Here is a 23972-nt window from a genome sequence, read left to right as displayed (position 1 = left end):
GACAAGAGGATTTTCTGTTCTTTGATCCAGCCCTGTGATTTCATGGTGTCAGAGGGAAAGTATCCTAATGGGTAGACATGGTCAAATTGGCTAAACACAAGAAGTTGGCAGCCTATGATGAGAACTGGTTGTACACACGGGCTGCCTCCACCTCCTGTCACCTGTACCTCCAAGGTACTGCAGGTATGGGATTCATGACCAAGATCTACAATGGGCACCAGCACAATGGGGTCATGCCCACTCATTTCAGCAGAAGCTCTAAGAGTGTGGCCCAAAGGGTCCTACAAGACCCTGAGATGGAGATGGAGATGATGGAGAAAGATGAGGATGGGGACCAGAAGCTGACACCTCAGAGACATAGAGACAATTACCAGACAGGTGGCAGCTGCCAACAAGAAACATTGGGACAAACCACACTGGATTTATTAATAAATTGCCTTGTTGGTTAAAAAAAAATAGCACTGTGCTAGAGTCTAGAGGAGGTTCAAAGTTCAGATAAGACCCAGTCTCTGCCATCACTAAACTTATAACTGTAGGGTCATAGGATCATTGATTTTGAGCTGGAAGAAGCCTTAGAAGCCATTTTACAGATGAGGATATTGAGGCTTGGAGAGAATAAGCAGCTTGATCATGGATATGCAGCTAGTAAGCATCAAAGCCAGGATTTGAATTTGTCTTCCTGTCTCCAATTCCACTATACCATCCATTACGTGTGTCATGGCATACCTAAGGCCTATATCTGAGTACAAAGCAGGAAAACATAGCTATTTCTTTCAGCCAACCTGGCTGACTTACCGGCAGGGCAAGATCCGCACAACATCATTCGGTTTGTAGCCTTCGATACAAACCGCACAGTTATCGAAGTCGGGCTCGGTTTCCTACAACGAAGAGAGGATAGATCAACCTGTCTCCTTTGCTTAGTTAACCTTCTTATTGTAGAGCCCTAAATTATATATTAAGCCAAGTTCTTGTGGGCAATCGATTCCATTCTACAATGGATCTTTAAAAGAAGGAGCAAACCTCTCAGTGGGGTCTGGGTTGGTATTCTGAATCAGCAATTTATCATATATTTGCTCCTTCTGTCCTCCAACATTTACCCCCGGAGCCCTTAAGTTCCACTCATTGCCAGTGTTTTTATAATAAAACCACTGTGGCTACTATAAAATCATTTTTGTTATATGCTGGTCTTTTGGATGCTGGCATGGCTATTCATTTTTCCCATGTTCTTCTCCTTCCTACCCTTTTAAGGCAGAGCCAAGAAGTAACTTTAGCATAGGTCTACCCTGAAAATGACAGCTGGGGAAGTTACCTTGTCACCCTTCTTGATGGTCCTGACCTGAAGCTTGCTGATGGCTTTCTTTGCAGCATCTCCCAGACGACGCTGAAAAAGGTAAAAGCTGCTTGTTAGTCATTAAGACACAGACCTTTAGGCTCGTTATTCACAATGTTCTTAAATAAACCAGGGCCAGCTGCCCATGGAATCACAGAGGGAATTAAAACAGCAAAAAGCAGGGGGAGAGGAGGAAATGGTTCCTATGAAGAATGGCCGCATTGAGGGAAAGATTGAAGGTAGCATCTATTAAATTGCTCTATAAGACATTTGAGTCCCGTTAGATTATGTGGACTAAAACAGAATATGAAACAGGAAGAGCCCCAGTGACTCCAAATCCAGCAGACATCCACACAAGCAAAATGAAGTGGGAAGCTAAGCAATTATTAGGCTAATCTGGGCTGTGAGGTGAGCTAATTTGGATAATAAGGCCATCCCAATCATCCACTTTTCTTTAATAGCAGGGGTTTGTGCTTGATTGTCCACATAGTTGTCTTAATTCTTCATTTTAATTGTCTTCTGTAGACACAATCTCAGAGTGAATCCAGTGTCTACTTTCCCATTTCCTGGGTATTCCCATATGCTTCCCATTTTATTTTGGATAGGGAAAGTGGTGAACGTTAGAGCTGGAAGAGACCGTAACAGTTTTCTGGTAAAGCTCTCCACTTTAAAGTTGGGGAGTGAGGCTCAGATAGGTTGAATAAGTTATTCAGGGTCAAACAACGGCAGGGCAATGACCTAGCATGCAGGCCCTGGAATCCCTCTACTCCAGTGACTGCTCTCATAATGTGCTGACTGGGCCCTTTCTTGACAACTGTCCTAGGTGGCTTTCATGGCACCGCCGCATTCTTGTTCTTCTCCCACTCCGGCCAGTCCTTCTTTGTCTCTATCTCCTTTACCAGCTCTTCATTCTCTTCCCATTCTGCCTACCCCATGAAGGCATTGCTCAAGGCTTCCAGACTTCGCTTCAATCTCCCTCTACCATCTCTTCTCCAAGCATCCTCTCTACAACCTCTCTACAAACGACTCCTGAATCTCTTTCTGCTAGCCCTGACTTCGTTATTGACCTCTGGTCCTGCTTTTTTTTGTTTTTCAACTGTGGAGTGGTAGAGAGAGTGCTAGACTTGGAGTCAGGAAGACCAAGTGTGAATCTCCTCTGTGGTTTAGTATTAGTGGCTTTGTTACCATGGGCAAGTGACACAGTCTGAGCCCATTTTTAACATGAGAATATATCATAATAGTTGTAGTACCTACCCAGTAGGATTGGCGTGCGACGCATAAAATAGTGCAATACTTTGTGGATTTTCAAGCTCCATTATTAGTGTGAGTTGTTCTTGCTATTCTTATATCTCCAGAAACACAAATGAGAAACTGGCTGTTGTCAAGAGGGCTATCCCTGCCACCACCAATTCCAACTGCTAAGCCCCAGAGAACTGGAAATAACAGAACTCTCTAGACTGGGGTGGGGAACCTGCAGCCTTGAGGCCACATGTGGCCTCTAGGTCCTCAAGTGCAGCCCTTTGACTGAATCCAAACTTCACAGAACAAATCCCTTAATAAAAAGAGGCTGCAGGTTCCCCACTCCTGCTCTAGACCAGAGGCCTGCAGTCATGTTCTAGGGGAGGTATCCTTTGGGATAGGGGCCTGACGCCAACCCTGCCTGCACCAATACCAACTGCCACAAACCAGACTAGATGAAGAATCAAATTATCTTGAGGTGAAATTAGGGGTGGCATTGCCAGGTGGGGCAAAGCACTATCACCATCTTAACTACCAACTCCCCTCACACGTCTGTGGCAATAGCCTAGGAGTTTTTAACTGATCAACCAACGAACATTCAATAAGCAATTGCTGTCTGCCATGTACTGTGTACGTACTGGGGATGTAAGTGCAAAGAATAAAACAAGCCCTTGCTGCAAGGAGTTCACATTCTTATGGGGAGGAAAAATGAGTATATAAAAAATATATACAACATAAATTACAAATTAATAAATACTAATATATGCAAAGTATATATATACAATATATACAAAGTATACACACACACACACACACACACACACACACAATATTTATGTACAAAGTATATATGTAATATATACAAAGTACATATATGTAATATAAAAAGTATATATAATATATACAAAGTATATATTATACACAAAGTATATATATTTACAATATATACAAAGTATATATACATAATATATACAAAGTATATGCACACACACAATGTATACAAAGTATATATATTATACACAAAGTATATATTTATAATATATACAAAGTATATATACACAATATATACAAAGCATATATACAATATATTCAAAGTATACACATACACACACACACACAAAATACACATATACAAAGTATATATATGTATAAATATATACACACACATACTATATATACATATATATAAAGTACATACACAATATATACAAAGTATATATGTACATACACAATATATACAAAGTGTATATATATTAATATACACAAAGTAGATATATAACATACATAAAGTATATATACTAATATATACAAAGTAGTTAAAAGAAGGCTTTTTGGAACAGAGGGCATTAGAGATTAGGGGAATTGGGCAAGGCTACATCTTAAGAGAATTCTGTGATGGAGGTAAGGAAAGAATGGATTACAGGAATGTGAGCTAGCAAGAGTCCTGGGAATAGCAGAGGCACCCTCTTCCCTCCCTCTCCACCTGACCCCACCCCCACCGCCCAGACCATAAGCCCTATTTCCAGCTCAGCCTCCAGTCACTACCCATGGAAGCAAGCACTGCCTCCTGGCACCTGCCCCAACTACCGAAGACCCAGAAAACAAGCTGATCTCCATCAAAATCCTTGTTGCCACCAAACAGCTCAACATTACAAACAGCTGTGGCTTTTATCAATGGAAATAACACTAAAGAAGCTGCGTTGCCCTCTGCCTTGCTGCTGTACCCTAAGGACCACTGGATGCTTCCATTCAACTTGTTGAAACCTTCTGTATGTGTTCTCCCCTCTCCTCCCCTCCCCTCATTACAACGCAAGATCCGTGAGAGTAGAGATTGTCTTTCTTCTTCTATTCTCAGTGGTTAGCACACTGCCAAATAATTTATAAAAAGTCATCATTATTATTACTATATTTACCTAAATGTAAGAGTAGTTCTCAGGGGGAAAAGTGAAAGCAGAAACACTTTTGACTTTATTCTGCATGATTAAGTTTTACTCCATCATACTCTTAAGTCTACACAATCAATGAAACAATAAATCAAGCCCTGATGTGTAGTTTTTGCTGATTTCCAAGGTGTAAATGTTTACACCAAAAATTTAACAATAGGCTTTTGTCTAGATGTAACTGCAAATGCAATATGCCCCAAACTCACACTTATCATTTCCAATCCTTTTTCCCCTACCTCATAATCAGCCCTTCCTCTTGGCTTCATTATTTCTGTTAAAGAGTCCACCATTCTCCAAGTCCTCCATGCTCACAATTTGGAGGCCATCTTTGATTCCTTACTCCCCCTTGTCCTTGTATCCAAACAGTAGCCAAGTCCTCCTGATTCTACCTCTGCAACGTCTCACTTTCATCTTCACATTTCCATTTCCATTGCCTCCACTGTCAGACCCCCATTACCTTTTACTTGGATTACTATAATGGCCTACTCAGTCTTCCTATCTCTAATCTCTTTCCTCCTTTCGTCCATCAAGAAGAGTTGTGGAAGATTCATTGGATCATGTAATTTCCCTGCTAAAACAAGCAAACAAAAAACAACCCTCCAATGGACTCATGCTTCCTATAAGAATAAAGTCCCCACTCCTCAGCCAATTCAAGTACTATGAACTCAACTAGTCTGTTTGGCTTTATCTCCCAATGATCCCCTGGATATATTCTATAATTCACTCAAACTTAACTCCTTAATGTTCCCTGAACAAGCCCTTCATTTCTCTGCCTCTGTTATATGTGCCTGGAATGTCAATTCTGGGCATCTCTGATAGTTGAAATTCTCCCCATATTCCAAGCAGCAGCTCAACTATTCCCCCAAGAAGCCAGCCACAGATGCTGCCACTCGGATGTGATCTCTCCCACCTCTGACCCTCCTAACCCTCTCTTGATACTGTTCATACTTTTCTGACTTGTGCTTATTCCAGTGAGAGGCAACATGGCATAGTTGCTAAAGGGCTGGTCTTGGAATCATGAAAAACTGGGTTCGAGTCCTGTTATGCCACTATGGATAAGTGTCTCCATGTCAGTGACATTGGGTAAGTCACTAGGATGTTAAGTCATGAACAAGTTGTCCACCTGCATTGGTGAAAAATGTTTCCATGGTACAATCACGCATCTGGACAGTGCAAAACAAAAACCAAATTTGTGTATTTGTCTTACCTTCCTCAGCCCTGAGCTATATACTATAAAAATTTTCCGGGTCAGTAATATGATTTATTCATTTTCATTTCCCTGGTAGTAATACACATAATAGGGATAGGGGCTGGGACTAGACCCATCAGTTCAGTGATAGAGGGAATTCCTTGTTGAGGGAGTTCTCTGTAAGGCTGGTTGCAGAGTAGGTGTCGAACAGCCCTGGTAGAGTTTCCTTTGCCTCTTGCCCAGGAATATTATGTGAGGCAGAAGTAGGATTAGAACTGGTATCTTCCTAGCTCTTAGTGGCAGCTAGCTAGTATAGTGGATAGAAGAGTGCTAGGTAGAGGGGATCAGGAGGACCCTAATTGCAGTTGTGCCTCAGACACTTACTAGTTGTGTGATCAAGGACAAGTCACTCTACATATCTCAGCCTCAGTTTGCTCATCTGTAAAAGGGAGATAAGACTAGCTCCTACTAACAGGGTCACATGATGATCAAATAACTTACAAAAAGCATTTTACAAACCTTACAAACAACCTTAAGTTGTTATTATTATCCAAAGCCAGATTGAGTCAAATGTAGCATGCCATGCTGCCTCTCACATGGGTACACACATTACAGACAACTAATAATAGTTCGCCAATCAGTAGTAGTTCAACTAATAATATTTAATATTTGTTGAATTGAAATACTAGCCCCAATTAAAACTATGTGTGGCCTACCTGTAGAGGGATCTGTTTGTGACTTTCTTTTTCTAAACATTTCAGCTCTTAGGAGATACAGAGAAAAACAGTTTTGATGAAGGGGGAAGCAGAGGGATTCACTGACCAACTGAAAATTCAACATGGCAAATAGAGAAGACAGACAGCTAATATATAAGAATATAATATATAATATATATAATATATTATATAATATATATATAAATATAATATATAAGAATATAAAAGTATGCTATAATGCTGAAAAGCAGTGTCGGGGTGCTAAAACCTAAGAGCCACCTGAGGCTGGCCATGATTATTAAGGATGACCAAAAGGATTTGCTGTTGTGAGGAACCAATGAGTTACTGTGTGTATGATGATTTTGCTGTTCTGTCATGTCTGACTCTTCATAACTCCATTTGGGGTTTTCTTGGCAATGATACTGGAGTGGTTCACCATTTCCTTCTCCAGCTCATTTTACAGATGAGGAAACTGAGGCAAACAGGGTTAAATGACTTACCCAGGGTCACACAGCTAGTAAGTATATGAGGCCAGCTTTGTGCTCATGAAGGTGAGTCCCAACCCAGTTCTCTATCCACTGTGCTATCTAGCTGTCCCTCGTATGATGCTTTGTAAGTAAGCTTTAAAGCACTATATTGATGCTAGTTACAATGGTTGTTATATTGATGAAAATAAGAGGATCAAAAATGGAGAGGCCCCACTTGGAAGATGAGCAAAAGATGGAGGAATCATTTCTTAGCGCATTTCTATTTTCTGAAAAAAAGGAGAATGACTTTTGGATGAGAAAAATAACGTAACGAAAACGGCCAATAGGGAATTGGAACCTAGAATAGGTAGGGAGATAAAGACAGCCTAGCTCCCCTTGATGAGTTCAGGTCAACAGCCCAATGTATTTTAACTGGCCATCTTTGTGGGAGAGTTTGTTTTCCTCAGTCTCACATCATGTCACTTTCTACAGTAGCACAGTCTCATAGACTGAACAAAAATAACTCAGGTTAAATCAAATTTTCAAGTTATGCATCCCCAGAATGTTTTCAAAGGCAGACTGATGATGCCTTTGCTTTAAGGGTACAGGAAGTGGATTTGAAAAGTTTTCTTACATTAATGTTTCAAGAGAGCTGTGATTTCATCAGTGTGGGCACTACCACTACCCTAAAAAATACTTGCTGCTTTTTTTGGGTTGATGAATGACAGAAATTGAAGTCTTTGTATGCTTTAAGTATGGCAGCTAGGTGGTGCAGCAGATAGAGTGTTAGGCTTATTTCTGCCTTCTGGAAAATAAAGTTTGGCAAGCTCTTGGGAAGATCTAAGGCTGTATTTGGCTTCAGAGACTTACTACTGGTATGGCTCTGGGCATTTAGCCTCAGTTGCCTCATCTGTAAAATAGGGATAGTAACAGTGAGATAGCATACGAAAGTACTGTATAACCTTAAAAAAAATGGTGTGTGTGGTTTTATGAATTGCTGGGGTTAAAAAAATCATTACCTAGTGACCAATCCTCTGGTATTAAGCTTCCCTGGACTGAGCTAAGCTGGTTCTCAGGTGACCCTGGATCTTATTTGAAGCCTTTCCAGCTGTGTAGGTCAGTCCTGCCAGAGTTGGAGCTCTACTGGAATAGACTTTAGTTTCAGGTCACTGAGGGGCATCAGAGAAGAACGTAAGTGGAGAAATACTCAGGAGATGCATGTGCTGCTCAGAAGTTAAGTGACTTGGCCAAGGTCACACAGTTATTAAGCATCAGAGGCAGTATTTGAACCCAGAAGGAGACACTAGTGCACTGGAATTGAAGGATCTGAGCTCAGATCCCACCTTTGATGTGTATATTCTATGTGGCAAATCAATTAACCTCCCTGGGTCTCTATTTCTCCATCTTTAAAATGAGAGGATTAGACTAGATGGTCTCTCTGATTTCTGCCAGCTTTGGCTCTATTTGTCTATAATCTTCCTGACCTCAAGAAAAAGTCATTGAGTAAGTATTGAAGCCTAGTACTCTATTCCCTATACCACACTGCACCTACAATTTAAGACATATCTGAAGAAAAACACTCTGGATCTTGAGGGGGAAATTCCATTTCATTTTTCTATTTCTCCCCTAAACAGCTTTTCTAAGACTCTCAAGGTGTCATGCATTTCACCAATAAGTAAGAATGGCACTTCCATTCAGGAAACAACCCGAAAGCAGGCTGGAATGAAGGTATTAGGCATCATGGTGAGCAGCAGGGTTAATGCTGAGGGATTTAAGAAGACAAATCCCATTAAGGACACTGGGATGCCTTCAGCAGGCACAGGTTAATGCCCTCCTATGTGGTGAGCTTACTCAGTGCCAACAGAGAGATTCAGTCACAACAAAGGCAGAGGAACTCTGAGTATTAGCGTCCCCCACTAGCAGAAGGAGCTCTCAATAATGAGGGAATGGTAAAGCCATTATATATGCCCTCTGGAAAAGGTCTGATGAGCTTTCAGGCTTGGAGGAAGAGACACTTCTGAAACATAAAAAAATCTCTAAGGGATAGCAAAATAGAAATCGTAGGGTTGTGCCACTTAGAGCTGGAAGGGACCTTGACAGCTATAGTGGAGAGGGAGGGAGGCAGGAAGACCTTAATTCAAGTCCCACATCTGGATTCATGACCCCAAATAAATCACTTAACTTCTCTGTCCCCCAGGAAGTTTTTTAAGACTATAAGTTGCAGAGATGGACCCATCTATATTGGTAGAGGTGGCTTCCAAAGGCAATGAAATTATAGGGCTGATTTAAAAAAAGGAAAAAATAATCCACTCATTTTGCACATGTAAAAACTGAAGCCCAGAGAAGGGAGCAAACTGGGCCAAGGTTTCAAAGGTGGAAGGTAACAGAGCCAGGATTTTTCTGACACCAAATCCAGAGTTTTTCCACTATACTATGCTTTCTCCTCCTATAATAGGTAAAAAATATGTGACAAAATCATGAAGATTTCTCTCTATTCTATAAAGAGGGAGTGCAGCACACAGAAAGATGTCAAAGGACTCCTAGGCATGAAAGATGCTTTTTACTTGTCGGTCCCCAAAGAATTGCATGAAATGTGTTTCCTGTAATCAAAGCTTTATTTTAGATCCAGTTATCTTTATCTAATCCATGGACACACATATGCACATGTGTGTATGCACACAAACACACATACTCTTTTGACCAAATGAAAGCTGAAATATTGGCTGTAGCTCAAGTCTGAGGAAGGGAAATAAATAATGTCTGCAGCTAGGGGCAGTGCAGATGTTTCAGCATCTGTCTGATGACTATAGAAAAATTGCCCCTCTGCTATTTGACAATACAAGTCAATAATGTTTCCCATGCCTCTGTAGGAGAGCGGGGTCATTACAATTCCTTCCAGAGAGAGAAAACAAAAATACATGCTTGAGACAAGTATTAACATTCCATGCTTATTTTTTCCTCCAAATTTCAACAGGGTGTCTAAGTTTCTGTTTCTTTATAAATGACCTTAAAAAAAAGTATACACAGAAACACTGACAGCTGGAAGAAAGATCACTGCCACATTTCCAACCACAGCCAGAGCAGTGCTGCTGGGGCTTCACATCCCCAGGAAAAAATGATTCAAGGGAGACACATAATGAGAAGAAATTCAAATGCCTTTTACTGAAATGGTTTAGGTTGGTGATTTCGCAGTCCATCTCCCTCATCTCAAAGTTTGAATTGTAGTGTGTGTGTGTGTGTGTGTGTGTGTGTGTGTGTGTATAAAACATTTGCTGCACCCTTCCCAATTCTCAGCATAAAATGTGGCTTGTGCCCAGCTGGGGAAGAGGAATCCATGAAATGGAGCCAGATGTCTAAGCAAATATGCCAGATTGGACAGACACTTTGCTGTGTACCTCTAAGAAGTACTGCTCAGATATACATGAAAGTGATGTCAAAGGGAGATTTTGAGGACTGTGAAAGAAATGGGAGGGGTGTAGATTCCCACCCAATTCACGGAGAGAGTCCTTATTTTCTCAATCTCTGAAAGTTAGCCAGGCTGCAAAAGAATCTAGCCTATCACTCAGCTGAAGTCATAGAAACACAAGAAGAAACTTAGTGAGTTAATTTGGTTGCTAATCTACCCCCAGTGACAAAAAATGGGCTTTTGGAAAAGAAATTACAGCAGCTTTAAGGAAAATCAAAAATTTTAATAAATGCCACTAAGCAAGCTAACCCAAAGTAGACCCAAATTACACCCAAGATGTTGAAGTGACATAACTGCCTGGCATCTAAAAAACTGAAGGAAAATCCAGCACAAGATTTCTCTTCCTTGTATCTCTACTACCATCTTTTCCTGGATGCTTTTTCTTCTCTAGGATTTCATGTGCAGACAGCACATGGTTCTCCTCCTATGTGTCAGAGCACATCTACATCTACATCATGCAGTCTAACTGTGTAGAGTACACACTGTGGGTGAACTCTAAGGTTCTGTCACTGGTCCTCATTTCTTCCTCTCTCTCTCTCTCCCTTCCCCCTCTCTTGGTGACCTCATCCACTCCCAATCCATTTATCTATGCAGGCAATTTCCTGTATGTTGTTGTAGAGTTGTTTTACTTATGTTCAACTCCTCTTGAAAAAGATACTGGAGGGGTTTTACCATTTCCTTCTCCAGCACATTTCACAGATGAGGAAACTGAGGCACACAGAGTTAAGTAAATTGCCCCAACAGCTAGTAAGAGAGTCTGAAGCCAGATTTGAACTCATGAAAATGAGTCTTCCTGGTTCCTAGCCCAGTGCTCTAACCACTGCGCCACCTAGCTGCTGGTTCCCTGCATAGTCAACCCTGACAGCTCTTGGGAGGTCAAATCACTATCATCAAGTGCCTAAGTGACATTTCTAGCTGGATGGCCCACAGGCATCTCAAACTCACTATGTCCAAACTAGAATTCACTGTCTTTCCTCCCAAACTCATTCCTCTTCCATATTTTCTTGTTTCTGTCAAAGGCACCATTATCTTTCCAGTCACCCAGGTTCTCAAACGAGTAATTCAAACTCTACTGTCCCTCTCCCAGTATATAGCTAATCAGTTGCTAAGTCTGGATAATTCTAAGTCCCCAACATCTCTTCCATCTGCTTCCTTCACTCCATTCACATGGACATTTCCTTAGTTCAGATCCTCAGCACCTCTTACCCAGACTATTGCAAACACCTCCTAATTGCTGTCCCTTGTCTCAAGCCTCTCTCCTCTTCAGTCCATCCTCCACATAGCTGCCAATATTATTTCCCTAATGTACCACCCTTACCACATCATTACGAAACTCCAGTGGCCCCTTATATCTCTAGGATCAAATAGAAACCCCTCTCTTTGGCATTTAAAAGCCTTCACAGCCTGGCCCCATCCTACCTTTCCAACCTTATTCCATAGTTTTCACTTACATAGCACATTCCACATCCTGTCTACACTCCTTTGCAGAAGCTGGGTCTGATACCGGGAATGTGCTCTGCCCTTCCATCCCATCCCTAGCTTCTTTCAAAATTCACTTCATGCATGAAGCCTGTCCTGTTTACCTCAGTGCCACCCAGCAGACTATTGTGGATTTATTTTGTAAACATATGTTTGTACATGCTGTCTCCTTCCATTAGAATGCACACTTACTGAAAGAAGGGATTATTTTAGTCTTTGTGCTGCTATCCTCAGTGCCTAGCACAGTGCTCTGGAGTACACAGCAGGTGATTAATAAATACTTGTTGAATGATTGGTTAGACCACCCTTGAAGGTGGTCATCATTACATTTTTATTTTTTACTGGGCACCTAGCTCAGTGCCCTGTAAACCAAATTCATCTTTTCTTCTATTATCCTCATGGTTTAATTGTTTTATTTAGTCATGTTCAACTCTTCATGACCAAATTTGGGGTTTTCTTGGCAGAGATACTGGAATGATTTGCCATTCTCTTCTCCAGTTCATTTGAGAGATGAGGAAACTAAGGTAAACAGGGTTAAGTGACTTGCCCAGGGTCATACTGCTGGTAAGTATCTGAGGTTGGATTCGAACTCAGGTCTTCCTGACTCCAGGCTCAGCTCTCTATCCACTATGGCTCAACAATCTAGCTGCCTTCTGCTATCTTCCCAGGAGACAATAATCAGAGATGTCTTTTTATCTCCTATATCCTAACAGTAACATTTTTGTCATCCCTTCAATTACCATTACAATAACTAGCAAACAAGATAAGGACTAAATGTCCTTATTTACTAGGATATATATTCTGTTATACAAATAGGAGCTGAACAGAGACAGGCCCTGTCTTTGGGGAATTTATACGCAAAGTTGGACATCACCGCTTCCAGTGTTCCCCTTGAATAATCAGACCAACAAAGGAAGCAGCACAGAACAAGAAAAGGGCAATGGATTTAGAGTCAGAGGACTGGGGATCCAATACTCTTATTACTTACTACTTGTGTGCCCCTGGGCAAATCACCTGAACTCTCTGGGCTTCAGTTTCTTCATCTTTAAAGGGAGGGGTTTGGACTACTTCTAGTTCTACAGCTATGATTCCATAGGAAGTACAACTGCCCTACTCAGGGTGTTTTGTTTTGACAGAAAAGGATCAGATTGGCATAGTGGACCTAATAACTCAGGTTGTTATCACTTCGAATGTAGAGTGCTGCCCCATAAGGAAACTATACATTTGCCTATCAAATTTTCAGGTGACACAAAATTAGGAAGACTGGCTGATATGCTGGATGACAGAATCAGGATGAAACAAGATTCCTGGTAGGTTAGAGAACATTGACACAGAATGGAATAAAATGGTATTTGACAGGGATAAATGTAAAATGCTACACTTAGGTTCAAAAAGTCAGCTTCACAAATACAAGATGGCGAGTATGGATAGATAGCAACAGGGGACCTCAAAAGATCTGAGAATTTTAGTGGACTACCAAGTCAATGAGTCAGTAGTGGGATGGGGCAGCTAAGAAAGTCATAGGCTTCATTAAGAGAATGTGAGATATGAGAGAACAAGAATGAGGAATGGTAGTGCCATTGGGCCCTGCCATGGTCAGACTTTCGGATATCACATTTTAGAAAGAACATTGACGAACTGAAGAGAATGCAGAGGGGGTCAACTAGGATGGAGAATGGGTATGGGGTCATGCCTTATGTGGACAAGTGGAAGCAACTGGGGATGATTAGCCTGGGGAGGAGAAGACTTAGGTAGCAAATGGAAGATGAATCAGAAGTGTTATATTTATCCCTCAAGGACAATAGGTAGAAGTGGCAAAGAGGCAGACTTAGCCTTGAAGTAAGAAAAAAGCTTCTTAACAATGAGACTTATCTAAAAGTGAAATAGGCTTCCTCCCTAGAAAAGGCTGGAAGGCCACTTGCTGGACCTGCCATCTCTCCCAGCTTGGAATGCCTTCTGGAAATAAATCATCTCTGGCTTTCTACAATCTCTAGTTTCTTTCAAGACTCAGGCCAAATGCCACCCACTATGGAGGCCTTTCTGGGTATTCCCTGGTACTACTGACCTCCCCTCTAAGGCTGCTTTGTATTTTTTGCTTGTGTATATCTTCTATATACACCTATATAAGTTTGTCTTCTTCATTAAAATGTAAACTCCCTAATGGCAACCCTTTTTCTTTGACTCCTGGGGCCTTAGCACAGTGCCTGAAACATAGGAGTTACTTACCAAATGTTTGTTCATTGACTGCTTTCTAGTGGGGATTCTTTTTCAGGACTGGGTTGGACTAAATGATTTCTAAGATTCCTTCTAATGATGAAATTCTGTGATGGTCAAAATGAACACAATGTGTTTGGTGACCTTAGGGAGCCTTAATTGGTGGCTGCTTCTGTCCATTCCACAATGTGAAGTAGATATCTGATTGGTAATTTCATGGATTTAGCCAGACAAATTAGAACTTTAAGGCCCCAAAGTTGATTAAAGTGTATGTATGCACACAAGCACATACACAGAGCCTGGATTATTTAGCTGCACTGATAAAATTAACCAGAGAGTTATTAAATATCCACTTTAGTTAATATTGTTATTGTTACACTGTTCTCTGTTTCTCACACCTCATTGCATTCCCAAGAATTTTCACCGTCTTTGGGAGAGATGCCAAGGGAGTTCTCTGCTCCTTCCCAGGAAGGGTTTCAGGGACATATCTTTTGCTATTGGCTCCATTTTGCACACTGATATTTCACACTGACTCCCCTGTTCCTCTTTGCTATAGTGTGGCGTAGCAGATAATGTGTTGTATTTGGAATCAGCAAGACTTCTAGGTTCAAATCTAAGTGCTGATAGTTGTTAGCTGTGTGACCTTGGGCAAGTTACTTAACCGCTCTGAGTTCAGTTTCCTTATCTATAAAATAGGGGGGTTTTCAAGATAGCCTCAGAGGTACGTTTCAGCATAAAATCTATGTTCCTCTACTCCATTCTGTTCTCTGCTTGTCTTATCTTCCTGCTACCTTTTAATAATTCTCTACTTCTGTTCTTCCTCCTTTCCATTTCTGTTAGGAAACAAATACCAAAGAGAGGGACACATCCAAACAACATCAAAAAGGGTTCCCAGAAAAGAGCTAAACATCCATCGGATGCCCCAAGGAAACTTGATGGATATCACTGCATAGCCTCCAAAGCAACTGGCTTGGCTGCTTTTTGTTGGCCCTCAGTGGAAGCATTGTTTATGAAATGAAAAGTAATGTCATATCCGATCTGCCTGTGTTGGAACCAGCAACCACAGCCTCTACTGGAGGCCACTGCTGTTCCTGGTACAGATGCCAAGTGCTGCAAACCCGCCTCTGTGCTGGCGTGTCCCAGGAGGCTGTGAGTCAGTGCCTTGCACAGTTGCCAGGAAACGGACTAACCTGCCACAGCTTTGACAGCCGACTTTCTTTTGTGCTTATCGGCTTGTCAGCCACGAGGATATTTTAGAACAGGCTAGGAATGAGTGACATGTCAGGATCCTCATCTTACCCCCAACTCTATTTGAGAAGAGGTATGGTGCTGGTATGGGAGTGGAGGACTCAGTAATGAGAGGGGACAGCTATAGAACTGAGCTGGAGACCCAGGTCATTCTGGGTGAGATTTGGAGATGGAAGCTGGAAAGGTCAAGGGGAAATGGGATAGGTGTTCAACCTAGGAAGGGCTTCACCCTCTTTTTCTTTAAGGACCAATATTTAAAAAACGGGATGGCCAGGGATGCCTTTTTATCTGGCCCACTGGTTTCTCCTTCCACCTTCTTCTGCTGCATCCCACCCTGGCTAAAGTTTTCTTCTCTTTCTTCTCCTCTTCTCTTCCTGTCCAGAATATGAATTTTCACTAAGAATATGGTTTACATCATTAATAAAAGAGTTCATGGTATTCTAGGATCAGAGCTTTTGAGCTGGAAGGGACCTTAGTGACCATTTGTCCAATCTCCCTCATTTTAAAGAGATAAAGAGAGGTTGTGTGAGCTGCCCAAGGTCACAAAACCAGTAACAGACTGTAAAAGCAGAACCGGCACTGGAATCCTTGTCTTATTCCAAATCCACTTTTTTTTGGCTGGTCTAAGCTCTCTGTCTTCAGAGACTATGGTATGGTATATGATGGAAAGAGGGCTAGCCTCTTTCAGCCATTCAGGAAGCCATGGGCTCAAGCCTGCTTCTGACAGATACCACGAACAAATCACTAAGCCTCTCAGTGTGCTCTGCAAGAAGAAAAATGACAGACTTACCCCTCCTACAAAAGGAGTTTCTATGTGGGTGTGGGCATTCCTTGCACTGCAGAGTTCAAAGGTCTCAATCAGTGAGAGTTCCAGGACTTGAGCAATGCAGAAATGCCACACTTTTAGTATTCTTTCCCATCTTTCCAGGATCATTCATCTATCTACCAGCTATGGCCAGTTCTTGAGTAGAGGAAGTAAGATCTGTGATGGCATCAAGATTGAATTTCTCTGCCAAAGGAATATGGAACTTCTAAAATGTGCGGTTCAAAATTTTTCCAACCGGTCAGAGCCAAGATGGCGGCTGGAAAGCAGGGACTTGGGTGAGCTTCCCCCCAGGTCCCTCCAAACACCTATAAAAATGGCTCTGAACAAATTCTAGAACTGCAGAACCCACAAAATAGCAGAAGGAAGCAGGGCTCCAGCCCAGGACAGCCTGGATGGTCATTTGACAAGGTCTATTGCATGGAACTGGGAGCAGAGCAGAGCCCAGTGTGAGCCGTGCCTGGACCAACCAGACCAGGAGCCAGGCAGAACAGGCGTTAGAGCCCTGAATCAGTGAGCTGTGGCAGTTACCAGACTTCTTAACCCACAAACACCAAAGACAACAGAGAAGGTTAGTGGGAAAAGCTGCTGGGACAGAGTGAAAGGAGTTTGCAGTTGGGCCACTGCTCCGGGGGCAGAAGAGGTGGTGCAGCTACAGAACTACAGCTGCAGTTGCTTCCAGCCACAGGCCTACCTGGTGGGAGGAATTAAGTGGCAGATCTGAGCTGGAGTGCAGAGCCAGCTTAGATCTGAATCTGGTCTGGGTTGGTGGTTCTTGGGGGAGGAGTAGCGCCGGTGCGGCAGAGCTTGCTGTGTAGAAATAGCTCTGAAGACAACAACACAGCCCCTCAAGTTTGGGACAAAGTACTTTCTACTCTACAAGCAGACATACCCCAACGAAAAACTCAAGGGTCAAGTAAGTTGGCTGGGAACATGGCCAGGCAGCGAAAACGGATGCAGATTCAGACTCAGACTTGGGAATCTTTGGTAACAAAGAAGACCAAAACATACAGCCAGAAGAAGTCAACAAAGTCAAAGAGCCTACATCAAATGCCTCCAAGAAAAACATGAACTGGTCTCAGGCCATGGAAGAGCTCAAAAAGGATTTGGAAAAGTAAGTTAGACAAGTAGAGGAAAAATTGGGAAGAGAAATGAGAGTGATGCAAGAAAACCACGAAAAACAAGTCAATGACTTGCTAAAGGAGATCCAAAATTTTCACAACCAGCTTAGGGCTATTTCTTACATCATAAAGGAGAGCTGTCCTCTGCTCAAAATTAATATCTGGAAGCAATTCTTGCCATTCCTACATGTAACTTCTCTTTGCCTCTTACTTCCCAGAGAAACTGTAGTGCCAGAGCCTGGCACAGAGGAGGCATTTAATAATTGCTTCTTGACTTTTAGAAGGAGGAGAGCATTGGCTTTGGAGGCAGAGGGTCTGGATTAAAATACCAGTTCTGCAACATACTAGCTGGGTTACCCTTGGGGAACTTACTTTGCCCTTGAGGGACTCAGTTTTCTAACCTGTAACTTGAGAAGGTTAGATCAGATGATCACAAAGGCTTATTCCAGCTCTAACATCCTGTGATCTTAGATTCCCGTAAGTCAGCCAATCATTTTAAAAAAAAAAGAAAGGAAAGGAAAGTAACACCTGTTGTGGGCCTCCATTTTCTTAATGATAAAATTAGGAGGCTGGACTATATGATCTTAAAGGTCACTTCCAGAGTTAAATTTATGATCCTATGATCCCTAATTAATTTGAAGAAGCAAGGCAGGTCCAAATAACCACTATATCCTCCCCCCAACAATACATCCCAATGACAAGCTACTTTAAGAGATTAGAAAAGAGAGAGTAAAAAAGGCTGATTATGTCAGTCACTTAAAGAAGAATCAAACAGAAGACTCTCCAAATACATCAGAGTGGAAGGAGAAAGGATCAGATAATAAAGAAAGGATTAAGCTTGCAATTTTCTCAGAGGGACTTTGGGAAACCACCACTAAAAGCATGCCTCTGATTATATAGGGTTTTGTGTGTATATTGGTAATGAACTATTAATTTATTTTGTATATTCTATTTTCTCAAGGCCAGTCTCCCCATTAGAGGGCAGAACTCAAATCATTACGCTTTTTTTTTTAAAAAAATCAAGTAATATTTGGTGCCTATGTGGACGTGTAATGAATAATAACTAAAAATGAATTCACATGAGTCACTATCGATTCAACCATTTGTTAGATCCAATTATTTCAAAAGACCCTGCTGTGCCATTGTCAGTGATATTTGAAAGATTGTGGAGAATAGCCAAGCACCAGACTAGAGAAAGGCAAATATCATACCAATTTTCAAAAAAAAAAATGGAAGAGAAAAGAATTTACAAATTATAGGCAAGTGAGTTTAACTTTGGCTCCTGGGGAAAATTTCCTATGTATTATTAAAGAAAAGGCTGATGAATATCATGCCAATCTAAACTTATTTCCCAATTTAAAAGGGTTACTAACCAGGTAGTTGAGGGGAGGGCTACAGATATAATATAACTAGTTTTTTGCAAAAATATTTAAGGAATTATCTCATTATTCTCATGAAAAAGATGGAGAAATGTAGGCTGGGTGATGATACATTTAGATGCATTCAGGACCAGCAGAATAGTTGTTAATGGTTCAATGCCAGTTTGGCAGAAGTTTCTGGTGGGGAATCCTCCCTACCCCCCAATTTGTACTTGTCCCTGTGCTATTTAATATTTTTATCAGTGATTTAGAAAAAGTCATAAGATGGCATGGTTCTAAGATATGACAACCACATCCAGCTGGCAGGCCTAGCTAACATATTGGAAAACAGTCAGTACCCAAAAAGATCTTGCTAGGTTAGAGCTGGGGTGAGCAAACTCTGGCCCACCTGTTTTTGTATGGCCAGTTTCTAAAAATGCTGACCTCTAGGGTTAGACTATTGAGATGAATCTAGAAAGATGTAATTTAATATGGTTCAAAAATCAGCCTCACTAGTACAAGATAAGAAAGGGACAGTTAGATAGCAGTTCATTGAAAAAGATCTGGGAGTCTGATGGGATAGAAGACTCAATAGGAGTGGTCAGCAGTGTGATATGGGAGTGAAGAAAGCTAATTTGCATGGAGAGGTGTGGCTTCCAGGAATAAGGAGGGGATAGTCCCACTGTCCTCTGCCCTAGTCAGACCAAACCTGGAGTACTGTATTCAGTTTTAGGTACCACATTTTAGGAAGCACATCAGTAAGCTAGAGACAATCCGGGGGGGGGTGTCTTGAGCTCCTGCCATATGAGGATCAGTTGAAAAAAAAAATGAAGGCTGAAGAATAAAAGATTTAAGAGGAGCATGAGAGATGGTCTTCAAGTATTTGTAGGAATCATCAAGTGAAAGAGGGATTATAGTTGGATTGTTTGTCCACAGAGGCCACAAACAGGAGAAATGGGTAGAAGCGGCAAAGAGGAAAATTTAGGTTTATTATAAGGGAAAAGACAAACTGCCAAACACACCAGGTCAGCCTGACTCCTCCAAAGTGATTCCACTTAGGGCTGTCTAAGAAGGTCCTGGGCTGCCTTTCACTGGAGGTTTGCAAGTGAAGGCCTTTTGGCCACTTGTTGGTTGTAGAGGGGAAGCTTGTTCAGTTCTGGGTTTGACCTAGTGGCCTCTGAGGCCTCTTCTGAGACCGTGATTGTGGGAAATGTGACCAGACATAAAAGAAATCCCTGACAGACATCAAGTGTGATGGTTAAGGGCCTCGCTGGAAAAACTGATTAAAAATACAATGCAAAATGCCCACTGATAACAATGACTTCTTGTGAAAGTAGCTCTTGGACAGTTTCCAAATGCAACATGAACATTAAGAGGGCTGCTATTAAGAAGAATAACATAAAAAACTACCCATTAAGTACATCAAATACAGACCTACTCTATGTTTTAGCAGATGATATGTAAATAATTCACTTCAGTACTTGCAAGAGAAATGATTTTAAAATACATACACCCATGTGTGCACACTTTAGAAGACAACAACCAAAAAAAATCTATCTTAATGAAATGATTTCATGGCTTAACTTAAAATCTTCTATAAAGCCAATACATCAATCAGCCAACAAGCCCTTATTAAGTGCCAGCTATGTGCCAGGCACTGTGCTGAGTCCTGGGGACTCAAAGAAAGGGAAAACATGGTCCTTGCTCTCAAGGACCTCACTGTCTAAAGGGGGAGACATCATGCAAGCAATTGTGTACACAGAAGATATACATAGAATAAATAGGAGGTAATTTCAGAGGGAAGTCAGTAGAGGTAGGGAGGAAAGAATGGACAGGAAAGGCCTCTTGTAGAAGGTGGGATTTTAGCTGAGTCTTGAAGTTAATCTAGGAGGTGGAAGTGAATGGGGAGGGGAGTATTTGTAGAGGACAGCCATTGAAAAGGCAAAGAGTTGGGAGACTGTCATGTGTGAGGCAGGAAGAAGGCCAATGTTGATGGATTGTAGAGTAGTTGGAAGGGAGTAAACTATAAAAAAGATTGGAGAGATGGGAAGGGACCAACTTGTGAAAGGCTTTAAAAACTAAACAGGATTTTTCTATTTGACACTGGAGAATAAGAAGGCATTGGAGTTTATTGTGTGTATATATGCATGCATGTGTGTGTGTGTGAGAGACAGAGACAGATAGAGAGACAGAGACAGACAGAAAGACAGAGCGACAGAGAGAGAAAGAGAGAGAGAGAGACAGAGAGGGATAGAGAGACACAGAGAGAGACAGAGACAGACAGACAGAGGGACAGAGAGACACAGAGAGACAGAGACAGAGATAGAGAGACACAGAGAGAGTCAGAGACAGACAAAAAGAGAGACAGACAGGAAGAGAAGGGGAGAGAGAGAGAGAGAGAAAGAGAGAGAGAGAGACAGAGAGAGAGAGAATGTCAGAGTCAGATCCGTCTCCCAGCTGAGTGGAAGATGGACTGGGGACTAGAGTGGTGAGAGGCCAGTTAGGGAGCTGGTCCAATATTCTAGGCATGGGCCAATGAGGGACTGCACAAGGGTCATGTTTGTGTTAGTAGAGAGAAGATGACATACGGCAAGATGTGGTAAAAGTGGAAGTGACAAGATTGGGAAACAGCATAAAACATGGGATGGGTATAAGAGAGTCATTAAGGGGTTAAGAGCCTGGGCCAATGAGAGGACAGTAATACCCTTGACAGTAATGAGAAAGTTGGAAAGAGGGGAGGGTTATGGGATAAAGATTGTTGATATTAATGTTGAGTCTTAGGTGTACAACAAGTGATGTGAACCTGGAGGTCAGGAGGGAGGTTAGGTCTGGAGAAATAAATCTGAGAATCATGTGCATAGAGATTATAACTGAATGCATGGGAGCAGATGAGATCACCTAATGAGACAATGCAGAGAGAGGAGAAAAGAGAGCTCATGACAGACCACTGGGGGACCCTCATTGTTAGTAAGCATGACCTGGATGAAAACTGAGCAAAGGAGACTGAGAGGGAGGGGTCATAAAGGTAAGAGAAGTACCAGATGCCATACACTAAAATTCAGAGTTGATAACGTAGATACAATAAAAAGCATCAACATGTGCATATTTAAAGTGCTTATCCTTTAGCTACTTCTTAACATATATTAGGTCAACCAAATTTTGGCATACATAAAAGGCCTATTTCAACTATTTTAACTGTAACATTTCATCTTGAAAAAAACTGCACTTGGGGAAAAGACATACAGACTTATTTTCTCTCTATTTCACTGAGAAAGTTATTCTTTCTGCCACATGATAAGACTCCTGATATGGTGAACACATGTCAGACTCCACTTTACTGCATTTAAGTGGTTTATAAAAGATATCCTAGAAAAGTAATCTGGCATGAAGAGAGTAATGTTCATCTCATACGCTGGTAACTTTCATACATTGGTAATCTATACAGTGTAGTGGAGGAAGGAACCAAGTCGTTAGCTAATTCAAGCCTCTTCCCTCCGAAACTCCTACCTGGATACTTTGGACCAAAATCAAATAGCTTGCTCAGATACTTGATTTCAAGTTGTGTGTTTATGTCTGCCCAGAGATGCTGACTCTTCAGGACTTGTCCACAAAATGTTGAGGCAATGGTTCAGTGTGAGCTAACCTTATTAAAATTAGCCAGGACATTTTTTTTGGTCGAATGGAGGGTGGTCTTTCTAACATCAAAGAGAAATTGCAATTTTCAGATGGAATTTATGCTTATTGACTCCCACTCTGTCCAAGAGCTGAATGGGAAATTGTCTATGTGGATCACAAGATTGTATCAGCTTGTCTTCATTGAGCGGCTCTGGGAGGAAACATACTTTAATCCAAAAGAAAGTTAATAAAATGTGATCAAAGGAACATTTTAAGTTACTCTGAACTTAGTGGCTTCTGCTCTTTATTAATTAATTAATTCATTCATTCATTCATTTATTTATGGTAAGTCACAAAACATACCTATGCAAATTAATGTGTTTATCTACGCAGAGTGAAGTGGATAACTGAATTAATTCAGGCCCTAAATCCTACCCTTGCCTCAAATGTGGGGATAATTGCTTTAATTCTGGGGGGATATGTGTCTAGATTCAACCCCAGTATGAAACAGGAACAGATCATTTCTATGTGAGCATGGCTTTACTGAGGGGATGGAGATGTGCCTCAGCTCTTCCTTTGTCATGACTCATGCATATATACCCATGATGCCTCCTTAAAACAATCCTAGGAAACTTGGAAGGACTGAATATTTTGGTCTCATGTCAATTTTCACAAGATTCAACTTGCTTATACAAATCCCAGTATTCAGATGATAGTAGCCAAGATGAGTTTGAAATCCTAGCCTTCAAGTTTGTACCTCATTCTCTTCCCCTTCTGTTCACAAGCCGGCACGTCTGGAGCTTTCCCAGTGGATATTGGCATTGACAGCACTGAATTATCTCTTTTTTCTTTTTCTTTTTGAGTTATCTTTTTTGACCCTATCATGACACCCTCCTCAAAGGAATAATTCTAAAGGAATCAACAAAGGGAAGCACGGCCCACGGAGTCTTTTCTTCAAAAAATGACACAGGACAGGTCTGCCCATGTTAAGCAAGGAAGAGAAAAAAAATCAAAACATGTATTACTCACCTGGTTCCTGTCCCTGGCATTTGCATATCTGAACCTCTGAATATAATAAAAGACCAGCCAAGCGAGTGATATGATCATCAACACAATGAAGGAGATGGACACAAACACAACTGACGTGCGGCTGACGTATTTCTGCAAGTTGCGGGTCCCAATTGTAATGTACATCATCACAGTAATGTTTTTATCCAGAAGTGTCACTATCTCTTTTCCTTTCGACTCCGGAATCATTATTGCAACAATGTCTTGCACACCTGTTGTGAGGATGGTGGGGTACAAGAGAAGGGGGTGGGGAGAAGAGAGGAAGAAAGCATAGTTAGAGAACTAGAACCAAGCAATGCTCGCCAAACTACCAGACATCTTTGGACTGGTCTATGAATGCTGAGAAGGAGAAATGATAGGAAAAAAATAAGAGTTCTCTTGTGGCTCAGCTACATTGCTGTATAGTACATGAGCCAAGTCATATAGTTCAATTTGATTCCGGATGCTAAATATTGATCAAGCGCTTACTGAGTGCAAGGCACTACGTTAGGCTCTAAGGGGAATAAAAAGGTGAGAAGGAATAGCTTTTCATTTTGTCTTTGTATCCAAGAATTACAAATGTAGAGCTGGAAGCGACCTTGTAAGTCATTTAAGCCACCCCTTCATTTTACAGATAGGACAGAGGCTGAGAGAGGTGAGTGAATAACTGAATTAACCATGAATTCTGTCCTAAATCCTATCCTTGCTCCAAATGCA

The 23972-nt window shown here is 41.5% G+C and overlaps 1 protein-coding gene across 2 annotated transcripts in view; it reads right to left on the bottom strand.

Moving 5' to 3' along the window:
* The window catches only part of RNF150 (ring finger protein 150), a 354105-nt gene that overhangs the window by 97583 nt on the left and 232550 nt on the right, over positions 1 to 23972 (bottom strand). For both annotated transcript variants that reach the window (XM_036763787.1, XM_036763788.1), the window contains 3 exons: positions 23238 to 23488; positions 1310 to 1381; positions 796 to 878 (listed from right to left, as the gene is read on the bottom strand). In XM_036763787.1, coding sequence (XP_036619682.1) covers positions 796 to 878; positions 1310 to 1381; positions 23238 to 23488 — 406 coding nt within the window. The remainder of the gene's footprint in view (positions 1 to 795; positions 879 to 1309; positions 1382 to 23237; positions 23489 to 23972) is intronic.

This window comes from Trichosurus vulpecula, chromosome 6 (assembly GCF_011100635.1).
Source record: "Trichosurus vulpecula isolate mTriVul1 chromosome 6, mTriVul1.pri, whole genome shotgun sequence".
Classification (NCBI taxonomy): domain Eukaryota; kingdom Metazoa; phylum Chordata; class Mammalia; order Diprotodontia; family Phalangeridae; genus Trichosurus; species Trichosurus vulpecula.
This window is presented reverse-complemented; position numbering and strand designations above follow the sequence as displayed.